Source organism: Nyctereutes procyonoides, unplaced genomic scaffold (assembly GCF_905146905.1).
Source record: "Nyctereutes procyonoides isolate TBG_1078 unplaced genomic scaffold, NYPRO_anot_genome, whole genome shotgun sequence".
NCBI lineage: Eukaryota > Metazoa > Chordata > Mammalia > Carnivora > Canidae > Nyctereutes > Nyctereutes procyonoides.
Window position 1 is genome coordinate 28,200,523 of NW_026575133.1, and position 17,958 is coordinate 28,218,480.

A 17,958-nucleotide genomic window follows, 5' to 3' on the forward strand; every position below is an offset into this window, starting at 1 on the left:
TTAATAAACTTGCCAGTCCCTGGGTTCGAGTTTTCCATAGATCCTCTCATCCTGTTCCCACAAGGCAGCCAGTATCTCTGCATTTTGTGGATATGGACACGGGGGCAGGGAGAGATTCAGGAATTTGCTCTAGGTCACAGAGCTACTAAATGCCAGAGCCAGGATCCTCTCCAACTAGAACACAGTGCTCTCAGCATTCCCCATATTAGCACATGTGTGTGTGTGTGTGTGTGTGTGTGCTCCTGCATGAGTGTGTGTGTTCAGTGGTGGTCAGGGCTTTGTAAAGCATTGAGCAAGTAAAACAGGGACCAAGTGAAGAGAAAGGAGAGAGAAGAGCAAACAGTTGGGAACTTCTAAGTCTACACAGATCCCTGCCTCTAGTACCTCTTCACTCTGCCTTGCCTGGACGTGTGCATGGTCTACAGAGAAAACAGAGGAGAGATTACAAGTCTATTTATATCTCAAGGACCAAAGACCAAGGGTGGATTTTTGGCCAAGTCTTCTCTTTACAATGATGGCAGACATTGTTGGGGTCCAAAAAAAAAAAGAGGGCCATTTCTTTTCTGCATCCGGTGTCTTCTCCTCAGGGGATATTGAAGGTCCCTCTAGAAGGCAGATAGCACGTCACAGGGAGGGCTCCAGCATGGCCTGCCAACGGGTTAACACAGCCTCTTCTCTTCAGGGGCGGGAATACACTCTCCATGGCTAATCTGGATGCATGATTGATCTTTGCCAGCATTGCATGTTTATATTCAATCTTCTGAATTCTCTTCTGCAACAATAATTAATGTCAGAGCAGTTTTTGGATCAACAGTGTATTTTCTGGTTAATGCAACCCTGCACCTATAATAACTCAAAACTGAGATTTATCACTCTGCCATGATTCCCTCTTCATGCTTCATCTCTCCATGTTTACATCTGCTTTAACTTTTTCTAATCTAAAATAAATCAGCATGAAAAGCATTAGATTTTTCATTTAGATTCTCAATTGCCTTTTATTATGGAGATAACATCCCTTATCTGATTGCAAATGGGGGGGATTGTTCCCTTGTTAGGATCTGCAGGAAGATGCCTCAATCTCTCCTTGCTTCTCCTTCACTTGTGTTGTCAAGAGTGGTGCCTGGTGGGGTTCTGGTTTGAAAATAAGGCAAATCAGCATGGAAGGAGGATCTGTTATTTTCATCCTCCCTCCTCTTGTGAGACTCACGGGAAGCAGCCTCCCTGGCTGCCTAACGAGAAGTGGTCCATGGAGAATTCACCCTCCGTTTTCCCGCCAGGGTGACTTCAGCCCCTGTGTGTTTGCACGGATAAATGAGAACAGTGATGATGAGGATGAAGAGCTTGGCTGGAGATTTCTATGCCAACATCAGGCGTGGGCAGGGGGTGGGGGGACATAACGCCATAACACGGGCATGTTAATTACCCAGTTACAAAGTCAAATTTAGCTGAACTATTTTGTATATCAAAGAGGTGGATTTCCCCTGATTCCTTAAGTATTCCTTTCAGCATGTTCTATTATGTTTCCTATCATTTGCAACCTTCTCTCCTTGCTTTAAAATGCAAGCTGATGATTCCAGAAGCTGAATCCATTGTACCAGGTGGAAACTTCTCTTCCCAGGAATTGTTCCCTGTCACGGGCTACTCTCCCAAGCGGCTTCAAGTACTTCCGAATCCACTACAGTGAAGCTACCCTGACTCGGAACACCTCAGGAAGTTCTGACAATTCAATCGCCTACTCAACTGTACAACTTTTAACTCAACTGCTGTCATTTTTCCTTCTTTCAAAAGAATAGAGACAAAAAAAAAAAAAGGACTAGGGTATTTCCTGTTCTTTGGCTCACCTGTTCACATGGAACTCATCCCCTGGGCCCATGGGAGAAAGGCCTTTACTATTTCACACTGGTGGCTGCTGTTTGCAACTTTTTTTTTTTTAACCTAGACTGGCAGAAAGCAATCTAAATGGAGCCCTTTCACATCTTCTCACAATTAGAGAAGGTGATGACTTTTACTTAGTGAGGAATAGCAAAACAGGGTCCTTGATGGCTTCAGAATGGAATAGTATCAACAGCTACACTACAGATTGCTTACCAAGTGCTAGGCACCATACAAAATGCTAAACTGACATTAAATAATCTCCATGGCAACACAAGAAGGAAGGTACCATGGTGCTGCCATTTGAGAGACAAGGACATGCCATTCTTAGAATTCTTGTTAATGATGGTATCAGTAATAGGATGATAAACAGTTAAGCATTACTGAGCTATTGCTATGAGCCAAGCTCTGCCCTGAGCACTTTTCATACATCACCTTATTCAACCCCCAAAAATGCACTGGGTGAAGGGAAGGGACTCTTATTAACTCCATTTTGTATATAAAGCAACTGATCCTGGGGAAGGTAAGAGTTCATGCAAAGTCAGAATTGAAAGAAAGTGTGGACTTAGAATAAAAATCTATATGTACCGGAATCAGGGATCCTCACCTCTCTGCCACCCCAATAGAACATGATCCATTTAATTAAGAAGCCAGAAGTTGTAATGAAAAATTACAGTCACACACACATACACACACACCCCTGCATATTGCATGATTTCAGTTAAAAACATGCCAGACCAGGTAAAAGTTAAGTGGCAGAAAGCAGATCAGCGGTTGCCAGGGGCAGAGCTGAGGGAAGGTGTTGGGTACAAAAGGCACCAGGGAACTTTCTGGGTGGTAGATATGCCCTACATCGTGATTTGGTGCTGGTTACACCACTGTATGCATTTGTCAAAACAAAATGAACTGTACACTTATACAAAGTATGAATATTAATATATGTAAATCATACATAAGCCTGCATTTTTTAAATGTATCGTGAACAAGCTCCACTTTAGCTCAGAGTTTCAATTCAACACAGGGTTAGTGAGAGAAATGAGACAGGGACCCTGACCTCAGAGATCTCCTCCTGTTGTGAAAGAGAATCGTCCTACGCACTTACAAACACGAGTTAGCGCAGGACCAGCTTCACAGGCATGAGACCCAGGCAGTGGCATGGGAGCCTGTACTGCGAAGGGCCACATACGGGTTTCATGTCACCATCTTGAAATTCTTTTAATTATGGTAAAATATACATAGCATAAAATTTAGCATTTTAAGCGCATAATTCAGTAAGTAACACTAAGTATATTCATCATGTCGCGTGATCATCACCACTGTCTGTCTCCAGAGCTTTTCCAGCCCCACAGGCTGCAACGCTGTACCGTTAAACACTAGTTTCCTATTCTACCCACCGCCCCACAGCCCTGAAAGGCACCAGTCTACTCCCCATCTCAGAGAATTTAACTACTCCAGGTACGTCATCAAAGTGGAGTCTGTCAACATCTGTCTGGTCATGACCAGCTTATTTCACCCAGCATAACTCCATCCAGGCTCACCCAGGTAGTAGGTGGGATTTCCTTTTGCTGTGCTAATAATGTCCTCTGATGCACGCAAGGTTTTCATGCTGACCAAGTCCAATTTATCCATTTTTTTTCCTTCTGCAGCCAGTGCTTTTGTGTCACCATCTTGAATTATAAAATATTTTTATCTTTGAACTTGTGTTTTGTAAATGAAATCCCAAGAGGATAGTGGGTGTACTGTAAACAGAGGACGGGGCAAGGTGTGTGTTTGCTGATTTCCTCGTTGCCCATCACAGATGGTCCTCAGTGGCCCCTCGCTGAGGTGAGCCTACCTTTTGGAAGCCTACCTACCTACCTGGTGAGCCTACCACACGTGGAAGTTCAGCAAGACTCAAAGGGAATATGAGGTAAGCGAATCACATCTAGGATCAAGTATGCTGAGTGCTGACAGCCCCAAGGGGCCCGTGCTCCCCCGGAAACAGACTTACTTCAAATGCAGAAAGAAGGCAGTAGATTTCTGGGAAACACGAGTGACCAAGCAACCCTATCACAGACTTTCTTCCTCATGTTACGTCCCTGTGTTGGCCACCTGCTTATGCTGCAAATGACAGCTCAGAAGGAGAAGGAGAGAGGGAGAGAGAGGACCCCGTAGCTCCCTTTTATCTTAGCCTTTCCTTGCCCAGCAGGAAACTGAAGGTACAGAGCATTGGTCGAATATTATGTCAAATAAAAGAGTTGATTTTTGCAGTGTTTCCATTGTTCCAGTGAGAATGAGATACAGATATGCATGTATAGCATCAGTGCAAATAAAAGCCGCATCATTTCAGTGATTCCACCTATGAGTCGAGTGCTCTTATATTCGTGTTAAAATGGCATTACGCAGTTTAAAGATGAACGTCAAAATTCATGGTAATAATTTAAAATCTAAATTTGTCTTTGCTTAAACCAATGTTAAAGAACCCATTAAAAACCAACAGGACAAACCCAAAGAGAGACAATAAAAGGAAGGAAAAAAGACCTACTTTAGTACCTTGAACAACTATTTCTCCCTGCTGTTCTAACACGAGGAGCACATGTCCCTTTTGCCCTGGCCCCCACGTGTTGCATAATCAAAACTGAGGATGTGGCCATTTATTGCGGAACTCTGTCATGGAAAGTCTTCATATTTTTGTTTCCTGTGTGTCTGACAGCTAGCATGGTGGCACACACCTCCTGGAAGAATGACAAAGCTTCTTTCCTGAATATCACATCAACGGTGAGCAGCAAACAACAAATCTCTGAGCACATTGCGTCTCCCATATGACCCTGGGCCCCTCCTTGCATATCCATCAACCGAGACCCCATCCCTCTGGCACATGTGGCCCAGCTCACCACCTCCTCTAACAGGTGTCCTCCAACACTACTAGCAAAGTGTAGCTACTACCCCAGAACCAAGTGTTGAGAAGCCAGCAGCATCCAGAACTCATTAGAGAGGAGTGCAGCTAAAATAATGAGTTTCATGAACTTTCTGTGACCAGAGGGCTGGATCGGAGGCATCTGAGCCCTAGCAGAGAGTAGCCGCTTAGGGCTAACCCACTCACCGCCAGCTTCGGGCTGCTCTGCTGGGAAGATGCTCCTTGTCTTCAATAGAAATTGGCAAGCAATTTGTTGTCTACTTTAAGAAAATAATTCCCCCATTTGTCTTCAGCCCTATTTGTTTCTCTGACAAATTATTATTCCTAAATTCTGGATGTCTTCCAAGAATGCTTATTTTTAGAGCTGTCTTGAAGTCCTTTCTGGATGGAGAAGGGATATAAATTAGAACCTAGAGAGAAAATTAAATAATTTCTCTATTTGGAATTTGATTGATGAAAAGGGTAATGAAACAAGGGACCTCCATTTTGGACCTTCACTTGGGCTACCTAAAGCCAAGGTGTATCTGTTGATCACTGCAAATGAGTGGATCCTCAGGGAGCCTAACATGAGCATGGACTCAGAGGCAGATCCCTTGCATGCACAGTCTTCAACCATCACCTACTCTGGCCCCAGATTTTCATCTCAAACATACTTTGTGCACTTTTTTGTTTATCCATTCATCCATGAGTGCATCTATTCACATGTGTCCCACAATGATTTTTTTAAAGATTTTATTTATTTATTTGAGAGAGAGAGAGAGAGTGGCAGAGGGAGAGGGAGAAGCAGATTCCTTGCTGAGCAGGGAACCTGACGTGGGGCTTGATCCCAGGACCTTGAGATCATGGCCTGAGCCAAAGGCAGACGTTTAACCAACTGAGCCAGCCAGTTACCCCATGCCACAATGTTCTTGAAGGTGACCTGGTGTTGGGGGCACAGTGGTAAGCCAGAGGACCTTAAGGGCACCTTCCCTTGTGGACCTCCTAGACAGAGGCTCCAAACCTATGTGCCTTCAATTCCAACACCTCCTTCTATTTCCTTTTCTGCCCAGATACAAAAATTTGAAATAAAGTTTAGGCAGAATGTTAAAACAGCTCCCAGGATTCCCACCTTTGGTACACACATCCCAGAGCCTGTGAGTACAACGGGCTCTCACTTCCACAATTAAGTTATATGATATGGAGAGAGGGTTTTGCCTATATAATTAAGGTTGCTAATCAGTTGATTTTGAGTGAATCAAAGGGAGATGATACTGGGGGTGGGGGGGTGCCTGACCTAATCAGGTGTGTCTCCAAAAGAAGTCAGAAATGTTCAGAGCAGCAGATTGTCTTTCTAGCAATTAATAAGCAAGCAAACATGTGAACTGCCTATGGCTGGTGCTGCATGGCAGGGACCTGAGGACAGCTTCCAGGAGCGGAGAGTGCCAGCTGACAGCCACCAACAGAATGCAGACTCAGTCCTCCGACCACAAGGAACTGAATTCTGACAATAACCAGTGATGTTGGAAGAGGCCCCTGAACCTTAGGTGAGATCACAGCCTTGTCTGACACCTTGATTCAGCCTGGAGAGACATTAGCAGAGGGGCCAGCTAACCCACACCAGGATATCCAGTCTACAAAATTGTGAAATAATAAGTAGGTATCATTTTAAGCCAATTACATGATCATTTGTTTTGCAGGAATAGAAAAATCATACAGATAGCATCTGCCAGATTGCTTTTCCCTTTTCTCATAGCCCATCGGAGCTAAAAACAATCTTGCACTAAATTGATATTATCTCAGCCATAAATAAATAAGCAAACTGCCTCAGTGAATCATGCAGCGTGATCACAAAGAAGCAAACATATTCCTTGCACAGGAGAACTCTGATTGACAACCCTGTGACCACCACTGGGAGACACTGAGATATATACTATTTACACAGGATGGGCTGAGCTTGATGATCTGGACTCTACTATATACAAGTACTTGACAGGCAATGCATTGACATATGTTCCAGTAGATTTGGAAACTTTTCAGCCATTATTTCTCCAAATCACTTTCTACCCTCATTTCTGCTCTACTCTTTGAGATTCTAATTATATGTGTGTTGGATCTCTTGATATCAATGTTGTCCTACAGGTCACTCAGGCTTTCGTTCTCTGACTCTCTCTCTCTCTCTTCCCCTCTTCCTCTCCTCTCCCTCTCCTCCCTCTCCTTTTTCTCTGTCTTCAGTTTAGAAATTTCACTGACCTTCTCTTCTGCAGCATCCAATTTCCTATTAATCCCATCTAGTAAAATTTCCATTTCAGGTGGTGTCATTTCTTTTCCTTCTCTGTAAGTTCTATTTGGTGCATTTTTATATCAACTATTTCTTTCTCCATCGTGGTAGTATCTTCTCTTAAACCCTTGAATTTATTTTTTAAAGACTTTATTTATTTATTCATGATAGACATAGAGAGAGAGAGAGGCAGAGACACAGGCAGAAGGAGAAGCAGGCTCCATGCAGGGAGCCCGATGCAGGACTCGATCCTGGGACTCGAGGATCATGCCCTGGGCCAAAGGCAGGCGCCAAACCGCTGAGCCACCCAGGGATCCTCAAACTCTTGAATTTAAATGGAAAACAATAGTCTTGCAATAGCTTTTTTTTAAAAAAAAATCATTGCTTTTTAATTCCATCATCACTGTCATTGATAAATCTGTTGTTATTAATCATGATTTCTCCTGGTTAAGAATCATGCTTTCCTGTTCCTTGAATGTCTAGTGAGCTTTGTCTGGATGCTACATCTTTTTAATTTTACATTATTGCTTGCTGAATTTTGTTGTAATCCGTGAAAGAGTATTGATCATAGTTTTGGCAGGCAATTAAACTACTTGTGGAGGAGCCAAATTCTTTCAAGAATTGTTTCCAAAATTGTTATAGGATGGATATAGGGTAGCCTTTACTCTAGAGCTAGTTTGGCATCCATCCAAGGCAAGACCCTTCTAGAATCTCTACTGAATTTACCCTCTACTCAGTGACGTCTTTCTACTCTGGATGGTGAGAAACTTAAACAATCCATGGCCCTGAGTGAGCCCTGAGAATTGTTCATCTTACGGCTTCCCAACAACTGTTCTTTCCTTGTCAGCTGTTCTTTGGCCTCATGGACTTTCACATAGATTAGTTTTTAGCCACAGATCCAAATTCCAAAACTCTTTCTCTGCCTGGCTCCCTCCTCCCAGGAACTGTGCCCTGCAAATTCTAGCTGCAATTCTAGAGACCACAGAGTTCTACTTACGCGTGATCTTTCTGTGCCACTACCCAGGAGCTGCCATTCCTTCTGCCTGAAATGTCTTTTCCTTCTCCACCCAGGCCCCATATTCTCACTCTCCCTTCATCTTCCATGACAAACATGCCCAAATGTCTCCTTCCCAGCCTTGCCTACAGCTCAGTGTAAACACCTTGACTTGGCACTCATTAGGATGGCTGCCTTTTCAACAGATGCTAAGCAGGGGCAGGAACCCTGCCTTTTGGACCTCTGTGTTCCCAGCACCAGAACAGTTCCTAGCACAGAGTAGGTCCTTGATAATTTTTTTTAAGTCAGCCCAATATTTCCTCTTTAATCTATCTGCTCCACCAGAGAGGGAAGAGAACATGGGACAACACTGAGGTCAGTGAGGACCTATGTGGGACCTAAGGACCAAGGGGAGGTGCTTGGTGAAAGAGCTGCGGGAAGGAAAGATTCCTGAAGCAGAGGGAGAGAGCAAGTCAGAGCAAAGGTATCATTATCTCTTACCACCAGATCCTGGCATAGTTGGCTTTGTCTACAGTCAACCCCAAAGACCCCTGGGTTCCTAGTCGCTGCTGTCAGGATAAGTGCTGCTCCCCCATCTCCCCACTCCTCAGCACCATGCCAGAAGCACAACCTCAGAGCAAGACATAACTGAGGCAGACCCTCCTCCTCCTGCCCCTGTGTCCCCATGCAGCCTGCATCAGTGATTGGGCCTCACAGAACTTTCTCTTTGGAAAAATAGGGCTCATGTGCCCCACACAGCTGTGGTGAGGATCAATGAGGCAATTGAGGGATCAAACAACAGCCCCTTTTGTTCCATCTCTGTCTCTCAGTTCTCCTGGCACACGGTGGCCCAGCCACTCTCCTCTCTGACCATGCCTCCCCTCCCCCGCCCTAGGCCCCTTGGCTCCAGTTTTCTCAACACAGGCCAGTCACTTGGGCTTCTTTGTTGTCTCCTTCTTGGCTTGTGCAGTTGGAAAATATCAGCCTGGAAGTTCCATATTTGGACCTGCATCCAAATCACCTGGATTAGGGGGCACCTGGGTGGCTCAGTGGTTGAGCATCTGCCTTCAGCTCAGGGCATGATCCTGGGGTCCTGGGATTGAGTCCCACATTGGGCTCCCCATGGGGAACCTACTTCTCCCTCTGCCTGTCTCTCTCTCTCTCTCTCTCTCTCTCTCTCTCTCTGTGTGTGTCTCATGAATAAATAAAATTTTTTTAAATCTTAAAAAATCATTTGGATTTCATGTTAAAAACAGAAATTTCTGGATCCCACCCTTCCCAGAGTCCCAGGTCTACATTGCTTGAATGTTCTCCTGAGGATTCTAGAGTACACTAAAGCACGAGGGGCATTCCATCCTTCCTGGGGGTGGTGAACTCCTTTATATCCCTGTGGCTCTTTGAAGGGAAGGTGCATCTCACATGGAACACGTTCTGTTAACACTTCCTGCCTTCTCCCCACCTTTCACAGGCAGGAATCAGATGTGTATGAACTAAATTCTCAACAGTCCCTTGTCAAAGGTGGAATTGGCAGCTGACCACAGAATTAGGTGGGTTGTGAGTGGAAACTGTGCATTCGGCTCAGGGCCAATTTGCTGACTAATGTCTGAGTTGCTTGGGGAATGGATTACCCTGAGCCAAGAGCACCGAAGGTTACAAGTCCCTGTCACCTGGCACTCTGAGTGTGGGGAAGGAGGGGTAGGGATGTTCACCCCAATTTAAACAGGACTGCATGCCCAGAGCAGTCTCCTCTAAGCTCTGGTTACAATCAGCCTGGTCCCAGGGGCCACGCCTTCACAGCAGGGTTGGGGACAGCAGAGAAAGGCAATATTGGAACGTGAGTAGCAACAACTCACCTTGATGAGATGCTGCCTCTCTGCCAGGCCTGAGGCTTAGCCTTTTGTATGGATTGTCTCCCTTCATCCCTGCGGCAAACCTAGGAGGTAGATGTCATGGTTCTCATGAACACAGGTGAGGAAACTAGGCCTCAAAACAGTCAAGAAGCTTCCCAAGGTCACTCATCTAGCAAGACCCCAGGTTCAAGCCAGTGCCCTCACACTTAGCCACATGGCCACCGTTCACCTTCCCTCACCCCTCCCTTGGTTTGGCTGAAATGTGGACACTGAGTCCCCGACCTATGCCCAATGTCCTGATGCACACTGACCACAGCAGTGTCAGATAGATCTCAAGGGACTGCAAGTGTTCCAGATCAAGTCACGTGTCACCTCTAACAAAGCATTCACAGCACAGCTATTCTGGAGACCTCAACCACCAGAGGTGTCTGCTGATGCCACAAAATTCATTTCAGCCCTCCGACCCACGACACCTGCTAAGAACCTTGCCCTCTGATGCCCAGCCTCCCACTGACACCTGTGGGGAGAGCCTGGAAGAATGTGCCGAGTGAGCAGCCCAGAGACCCCATAAGTGATTGTTTCATCTTTTGCCTCCTGGATTTGCCTCCTCCTGCACCTGCATGAAGACCACCAGCTGCTGTCAGCAGAGAGGTGAGTGGCTGAGGCTCCCATCGGAGCACCAAGTACACACACAGGCAGAAGCAAGGCCTGGGGTGAGGCAGGGGTTCCTGACCTGCCAGTGGGACTGCAAAGGTGATGGGAATATTTATTGTCCTTTGTCCAATGGCCTTTTCTCAGTGCTCTTTCCTTGAAGAGCTCACTGCCTACACCACAGCCAGAGCCACCGGCCGATCTAGCAGAAGCCTCGCTGGAGGCCAAGACCTCAGGAAGAAACATGAGACCGTGAAGACTGATCTGGCCACGTCTCTCTGGCTTGATTTGGAAATGGTCACATCATTTTGCCCCGTTTGGTAACTGTGAGAAGAAAGGGAATGTTTATTTTACTTCCTGTTTCCTCTCATTGACTTCTTCATTCCCCAAATAAAGTTATCTTGAAGTCCAAGCACCTAAAACCTGAGTACTTCTATCTCCTATGACCTAGGGCTCACCCCAACCCAAGAAGACATTCGGCAAAGCCCAAAGTGGCATCTCTCAACCGTGGTGGGACATTAAAACTACCTAGGGGGTGGGGGGCGCTTCCACTTCCAGCTACGATGGAGCAGAAAGACAAAAGCTATGAAGCAATGGGGTCTATGATCCTGGAGGGAGGGGGCATGACAGGAGGAAGCCCTACAATTGTCCCTACCCAGAGGCAGTTTCCAGGTTGCAGAGCACAAAGCAGAAGCTCAAGAGAGGAGCATTGGGCAAAGGAGGCAGAGATCAAGACTCCAAGAAACTGAGCCAGCAGAATTTGAGGCTAAATTCTGAAGAGGAGTGAACTGCAGGGAAAGAGAACTCCAGCAACCAGCAACAGGTCCCTCCAGTCTCTGGCTGAATACTGATTTTCGCATGCTTAAGAGAAAACTGCATAAAACCAGAAAAAGAACTACCAGAAAGTAGTAGGTCAGATGCTTCTGGGATCTTTCCCAAGGGCTGGAAACAGTTCATGCTCCTACTGGCCCTGGTGGAAAGTTCTCACACACACACGGGGCATTAAGTAGGTCCTCCCAAGGGTTGTACTTTGACAGTGGGGGCTCAATCAGCCCTAGGCCAGGGCTTCTCAGCCTCCACACTGTGAACATGTCAGGTCAGGTGGGTCTTTGTTGTTGGTGGTGGAAGACAGCCCTGGACGCAGCAGTATATCTAGCAGCATCCCTGGCCCCTCCTCAGTAGGTACCAGTAGCATCTTCCCCACGCTGTGACAACCAAAGTGTCTCCAGGCTTTACCAAGTATCGCCTGGGGACAAAACCATCACTTATTGAGGACGAATCCCCTAGATTAAAGTGTGGGGAAAAGTCAGCCTCACAAGGATCAGATCATTTGCAGGTAATTTCACCTCACACGGGACCAAAGTTCAATCCTCTTTAAAGGAATACAACACAACCCCACACACCTGCCCTGGGTCACAATGGCCTTGGCTGGGCGATGAGCATATGTCAGTGTTAAAAGTTCACCATAAGGAAATTACCCAAATGGTCCATCAACAGATGAACAGATTTTTTTTAAATGTAGCATATAGGGATCTCTGGGTGGCGCAGTGGTTTGGCGCCTGCCTTTGGCCCAGGGCGCGATCCTGGAGACCTGGGATCGAATCCCACATCGGGCTCCCGGTGCATGGAGCCTGCTTCTCCCTCTGCCTGTGTCTCTGCCTCTCTCTCTCTCTCTCTCTCTCTCTCTCTCTCTGTGACTATCATAAATAAATAAAAATTTAAAAAAAAAGAGGTAATAAAAATCATCTTTAAAAAAATAAATAAATAAATGTAGCATATACATGCAATGGAATATTATTCAGGCTTAAAAATTGAGAAATTCCTACACTTGCAACAACACGGGAGAAACCAGAGGATTTTACGTTCAGGGGAATAAGTCCATCACAGAAGGACAAATGCCACATGATTCCACTTATATGAGGCATCTAAACCAAACTCCTAGAAGCCAAAAATAGAATGGTGGTTGCCAGGGACTGGGGAAGGGGAAACGGGAAGCTGTTGCTCAGTGGGTGTAAAGCTTACGTGATAGATTAGTGAGTCCAGAGCTCTGCCGTACAACACGAGTGCCTATAGTTAACAACATGGAGCTAACACCCTTTAAAATACAGTAAGAGAACACATCTCACGTTAAGCATCTTTACCAACAACAACAACAAAAAAAACAAACAAACAAACAAAAAAGTCACATGCACAAGAAAACAGGAAATGTTTAGAGGTGATGGATACGTTTAGAACCTTGATTGTGGTGATTGATGGCTGTCATGGGTGTGTGCCTATGTCCAAACTCATCAAAATTTATACTTTAAATGTGTGCAATCTTTGCATGTCAAAAAAAATTTAAAAATAACAGTTTGCCATGATTCTTACAGTCAGCCAGAATTGAGCATCACTGCCAAATCCAAAAAAAAAAAAAAAAGGATGAGTAGGAAGGAGAGATAGAAATGATAGAAGTTTTAGGAAATCTTAAAAAGCATAGCCACAAGGCGATTACCACATACAGAAACTTTCTCTGGCTCATCTAATGATTAAATGTATTAGAAACTGTCACCCAAGAGAAGACGGATGGATGAGACTTGACTTGCATGCCCCAGCCTGTGCCTATAAGCAGAAGGTTCTCAACAGTCAATTAGGAGATGCTAGCTCATATCCACACTCTAGGAGATGCAAGCGCATCTCTGAATTCCACGTGGTTCCCCTCAAGTGGAAACCATCCCTGCTCTGCTTCTGTAAGGACTCTCGGGATGTGGCCATGTTTGCAGTGTGATCAGCAGCCAGAACTCAAGCGCAGGTCCGTCCCATTACTCGGTTCTGGCTATTTTTAAGTCTGAAGTCTATCAGATATCTAGGCAGGGAGAGAAAGGCCCTTAGCACACTGTGTTTTTAATAGTTTGGAGCATTTTGGAATCAGCAGGGATCAAGGCGTTGCAAACCCCTCGCCACCATCTATTTCCCATCCTACTTACATTTCAGACAAACAGGTCAGCTGTACATTCCTATTAAAAGGCAGTTTAAGTAAGGGAACGAGTGTGGCTGGGCCACCCCTGGGACAGAGTCGGGCTGAGCCACTGCTTATCTCAGATGAGAGGCAGCCTCTTCAGGCATTAACACAGCCCAGGACAAAGACAACAGTTTTAGAGAAATGCCAGTTTTAGACATTCAACTCAACTGGAGTGGATTTGTAGGTCCTCATGGGAGGGACTTGAAATGCCTAAGGTTTTTACAGAAACAAAATTTCCAAAACTCACTTTTACTGGAGAATCAGCTAGTTTCTTTAACCTAGTACCTCTGTGCACTGAGCGTTTGCTTCAGTGACCCTGTCCATTTCTCACCCCATCAGGTACTTTGTGGTCACAGCCCAGGCAGGTTAACCCATGACCTTGGAGCTGGTGAGAGAGAAGGGGTCACTGGGGCCAAGTCTAACAGGGCCCCAAGACTGTTAATTGGGCTCTATCATCAGTTCAGCTTGGAAACTGAGCAAGGAAGTTGACTCCTTCCTGGAATTCCTAATTTAAACAGCGCTGACATGCCCCCGTGGGAATAATATGAATAGTTCAATGGATATGGAATATTTTAAATTCTGACATGTTTGCCTCTAAAAGGGCAGAGCTCAGAAGTAAGAGGGAAAGGAGGCAAGGATCCGATGTTGGGTTTCAAACCTGACCTGCCCCTGAGCAAAGTGGGCCTTGCCTAGACCACTTCCCAAATCACAGACACAGTGAGGTCCGTCAGCTGGGGGCCTGATGGCTATGGGAGGGCCTCAGACTCATTTTCACATAAGAATTAAGACTCCAGGTTACTGCCAGGTGGCAGGCATACAACCTCCACTTGTTGACTGTAACTGGTAATTGGGGGTGGGAGGTGTGGGGGACACAAAGCAGCAGCTGTGACTGTCAGCACGCTTAAAGCTTTTTACAATCTCCTGCAAAGATGCACTTCTCCACATTGTCGCCTTGAGTGTCGCTATAGGGAGAAATGAAGTTTTATTCATAAAAAAAAAAAAAAAACAGGACACCAGAGCTGCTCTCTGTCACTTAAGGCTTAAACTGGAGCCAAGAACACGTCTGCAAAATGCAAGATGGTATAATTCAACAAGTCTTTCTCTCTCTGGAGGATCGAAAAGTAACCTGAACGAAAATTATACAATGATAAAATTCTGTCCCCATCCAATTAATTACTTGTGAATAATAATATCTCTGGTTTCTTTCAATTATATTCTAATTGCACACCTTTTGCTCTGGTTGATTGGACAATGAACTAATGAACAACTATTACTGAATCTAATTAATGCCATTATTTCTGAGGCCTCTATATCTCTGTTGTGAACATGGAAATTCACAATCCCAGGGCTGCAACTGGAAGAAGCCAGCCTTGAACCCTGCAGAACAGGTTCTCACATTGCCCTGAAATGAGGAAGCCCGGAGTGGGGAACAAAAGATGTGGGGTCTTTGCCAGCATTCAGGGCGAAGGCCCTCCTAACAACGGGCATCAACATTCGGAAAGGTTCCCATTTCAAAAACACTGATAATTTACCTGTTACCTTTATCAAAAGAGATAGGTAAGTGAGCTCTAGAGGAGTCAATTACGACGACATTCATAATTTATTACATGTACAGTAACGAGCGGGTCGGATTTCATGCGTGTTTACTCTTGAAAGATAACTGCTCGCGCCTTGCACCAGTTGCAGAATGCAAATGTGTCTGAGGGATGTGTTTATCTCACTTTGACATTCTAAACTCCAAAATTCTCCTTTTCTCCTCCCCCCCCAATCCCTCCCCCCCCCCAAAAAAAAGAGTCGCTTCTGTTTAAAACTTAGGATTCCCTCTCAAAGGAGCAAAAAGGCCACGCTTCCGGGCCTGGCTTAAATCATGCAATTTTAACTCCAGCAAGGCAAGTCATAGATACTTTTTCTACACAAGGCGCCAGGAAACAAATGGGAATTTGTTTCTAAAGACGGATGATTACAAACGAACAGAGCTAGGGCTCTCTAACTGGCAGACGCATACTGCGCTTTCCAAACGCGGATACAAATGAGCTCGCTAGTCCCTACTAAGTGTTTGCAAATGCGGACGTGGGTCATGTGTAAAGGACACTCCTGCGATATGCTGCCCCCCGCCCCCTTCCCGTATCTCAAACACTGAAAGGAGAGGCGAAAACGTCTTTTCCCAGCTTGCCGGGGGAAGAGTACAAATAAGGCGATTCATGTATTAGACCAGTCAAAACACCTGCACCACCTGGCGAGGGGCGCCTCCAGCTTCTCCGCATCAGCGGTGCGCCCACCGCTCCCCCCAGCTCCAGCCGTACCTCATATCTGCTGGCCGCCCGCTCGGCCGTCTCCAGGCCTTGGTACATCTGGATGATGCAGACTTGGGCTCTTCTCTGGGCGGGGAACCAGTTACTCTTCACGAAATCCATGACCATCACATGGTTTCTCAAGCCCGTACTGAATGCTCTTATCTGAAAAGTCGGGTGCCCGGCCGTGTCCGAGTGGCGGGCGGCGCACCCCTCCTGATGGGTGTTTGTAGGAATCCCAGAGTGCCGCATGATACTCGGAATCTTGTGACTTCAGCTGGGGAGCCTGGCACACACGATTTTCTTTGTCTGACCCAGGTATTGGGTGCGGCAGGAGAGCCTCGGGAAGGGCCCCAGCGGGGACGGTCCTGGTGCCCGGGCCCCAGCCGCAAAGGGGCCGGACGCTCCGGGGTGACCTCTACGTGCCTTCAAAGCACGCTGGCCGCCTGCCGTCCCTCCGTCTCCGGCGCCTCTACCTGTGTTCTCGGGTCACCCAAAGCCGTCTCTGGTTTCAAAGGCCCCCCTCTCTTTCCCGCAGTCCCCAGCCCTGCCGGGTGCAGCGAGGTTCCACGTGTCCTGTAGGTCGGGCCCCTCGAATCCCGACGGACTCTTGACTGGGCCGTGCAAAGGAGCTATGGGCGACCCTGGCTGCCTCTGCACAATCCCTGCCTTTTCTCGCCGGGATGCAAAGGATCGAGCGCAGGCTCCTGCCGACACGGAGAGTGACCTCAGCCCCGGGCAGATAAGAAACACATTCAAGAGAGGAAGAGGGCCCGGCGCAGAGGAGCGATGATGCAGGCAGGCGATGGAAAGCCCGCTCTGTTAGGAAGCGCTGTGTCCCTGGCGGGCGGGGACAGCGTAGTGACGGCTCTGGGCCCGAGCCAGGCAAAGTCCCGCCACCAGCCTGAGCCCCGGTCTCCCATGAGGACAACTGGAATCACCAACTCACAGGGACACCAGGGGAGTGAGACGGTGAGGAAAGAGAGGCGTGTCGCACGGTCACCTGGGCATCATTTCCAAGGCCTTGGTACCTGGTTGCATGGTTGCGTGTCTTCTGCCCAAGTTACGTGGCACAGTTCTCTCTCTAACCAATGACGTAGTGGAGATTCGCACGATGCTGAGAATCACTGGCTTGTGAATCGTGTGGAAATGCAGGTGCATGACGTACGCCTACTCATTTCATTTCACGTTTTGGTACCATTTCTGTTAACCCAGTAATTTAGAGGGTGGAAATTACCAGACTTGGATCAAGGGTTGGGCCAGGAGAGAGCTGATGACGGGCACGGCGGCCGTCTTCCGAGTCCTCACACAGCTCTCTCCTCTGTGGGTGACTCCCTCTCAGCTTTCAGCACAGATGCCCCCTGAACAATCCTCCAGCCCCACTCAAAGGCTAGGGCAGGATGGGGGGATCGGGGGGGGGGGAGGCTAAATGAGCAAGTGACTCCAAATGCATTCCCCTGGCCCAGAACCAGACCCCCTCCTGCTAGAGGTGGCGGCTGGCCAGGACCTGGACTGGAAATGTTGAACTCCTACCTTTTGAGGCAACGGGAATGTTGAAGCTGAGAACGAAAACAAAGGAGAGGGGAATGAGCTCAGAGAAAATTTAGGCCGATGTTCTCATTTGACTGTTAAGACATGAGACTCATAATCATTCACTGTGATCCGCACCGTGAAGCGGAGTTGACTGTCCCTTAAGCAGAACACTGTCCGTTCTCCCCGTGGTCCTCCCCAGGATGTCAATGAAGTTGTCAGGACCCAGCTGATGGCAGCGTGGTTCCCACGCGAAGGGCGACACACCAAGATCCAAGCCTGAGAGCCAGGCTGGATGCTCCCCAGTGAGTTACACCATGGGGCGCCATCTGAAATTTGGAAGCTCTTTGATCAAGACAGCCGGGAGAGAAATTTGAGCAATAAAGAAATAAAATTAAACAAGGACAGAAAGGGAAGAGGGCATTTGCTTGGCTCTTTGGGTGCCATGAACACTATTCCCTATATCCAGTCACCATTGAACCAGCTCCTACTGATGCCTATCTGTCCCCATCCAGCAGTGGCAAGAGGGAAGGGAAGGGAAGGGAAGGGAAGGGAAGGGAAGGGAAGGGAAGGGAAAGGGAAAGGGAAAGGGAAAGGGAAAGGGAAAGGGGAAGGGGAA

General features: G+C 47.0%; 1 protein-coding gene across 2 annotated transcripts in view; it reads right to left on the reverse strand.

Annotated features, from left to right (window-relative positions):
• CUNH10orf90 (chromosome unknown C10orf90 homolog) overlaps positions 1-16,061 on the reverse strand; it is a 206,944-nt gene extending 190,883 nt beyond the window's left edge. For both annotated transcript variants that reach the window (XM_055300080.1, XM_055300079.1), the window contains exon 1: positions 15,822-16,061. In XM_055300080.1, the coding sequence (XP_055156055.1) occupies positions 15,822-16,061 (240 nt within the window). The remainder of the gene's footprint in view (positions 1-15,821) is intronic.
• Positions 16,062-17,958: the final 1,897 nt, after the last annotated feature.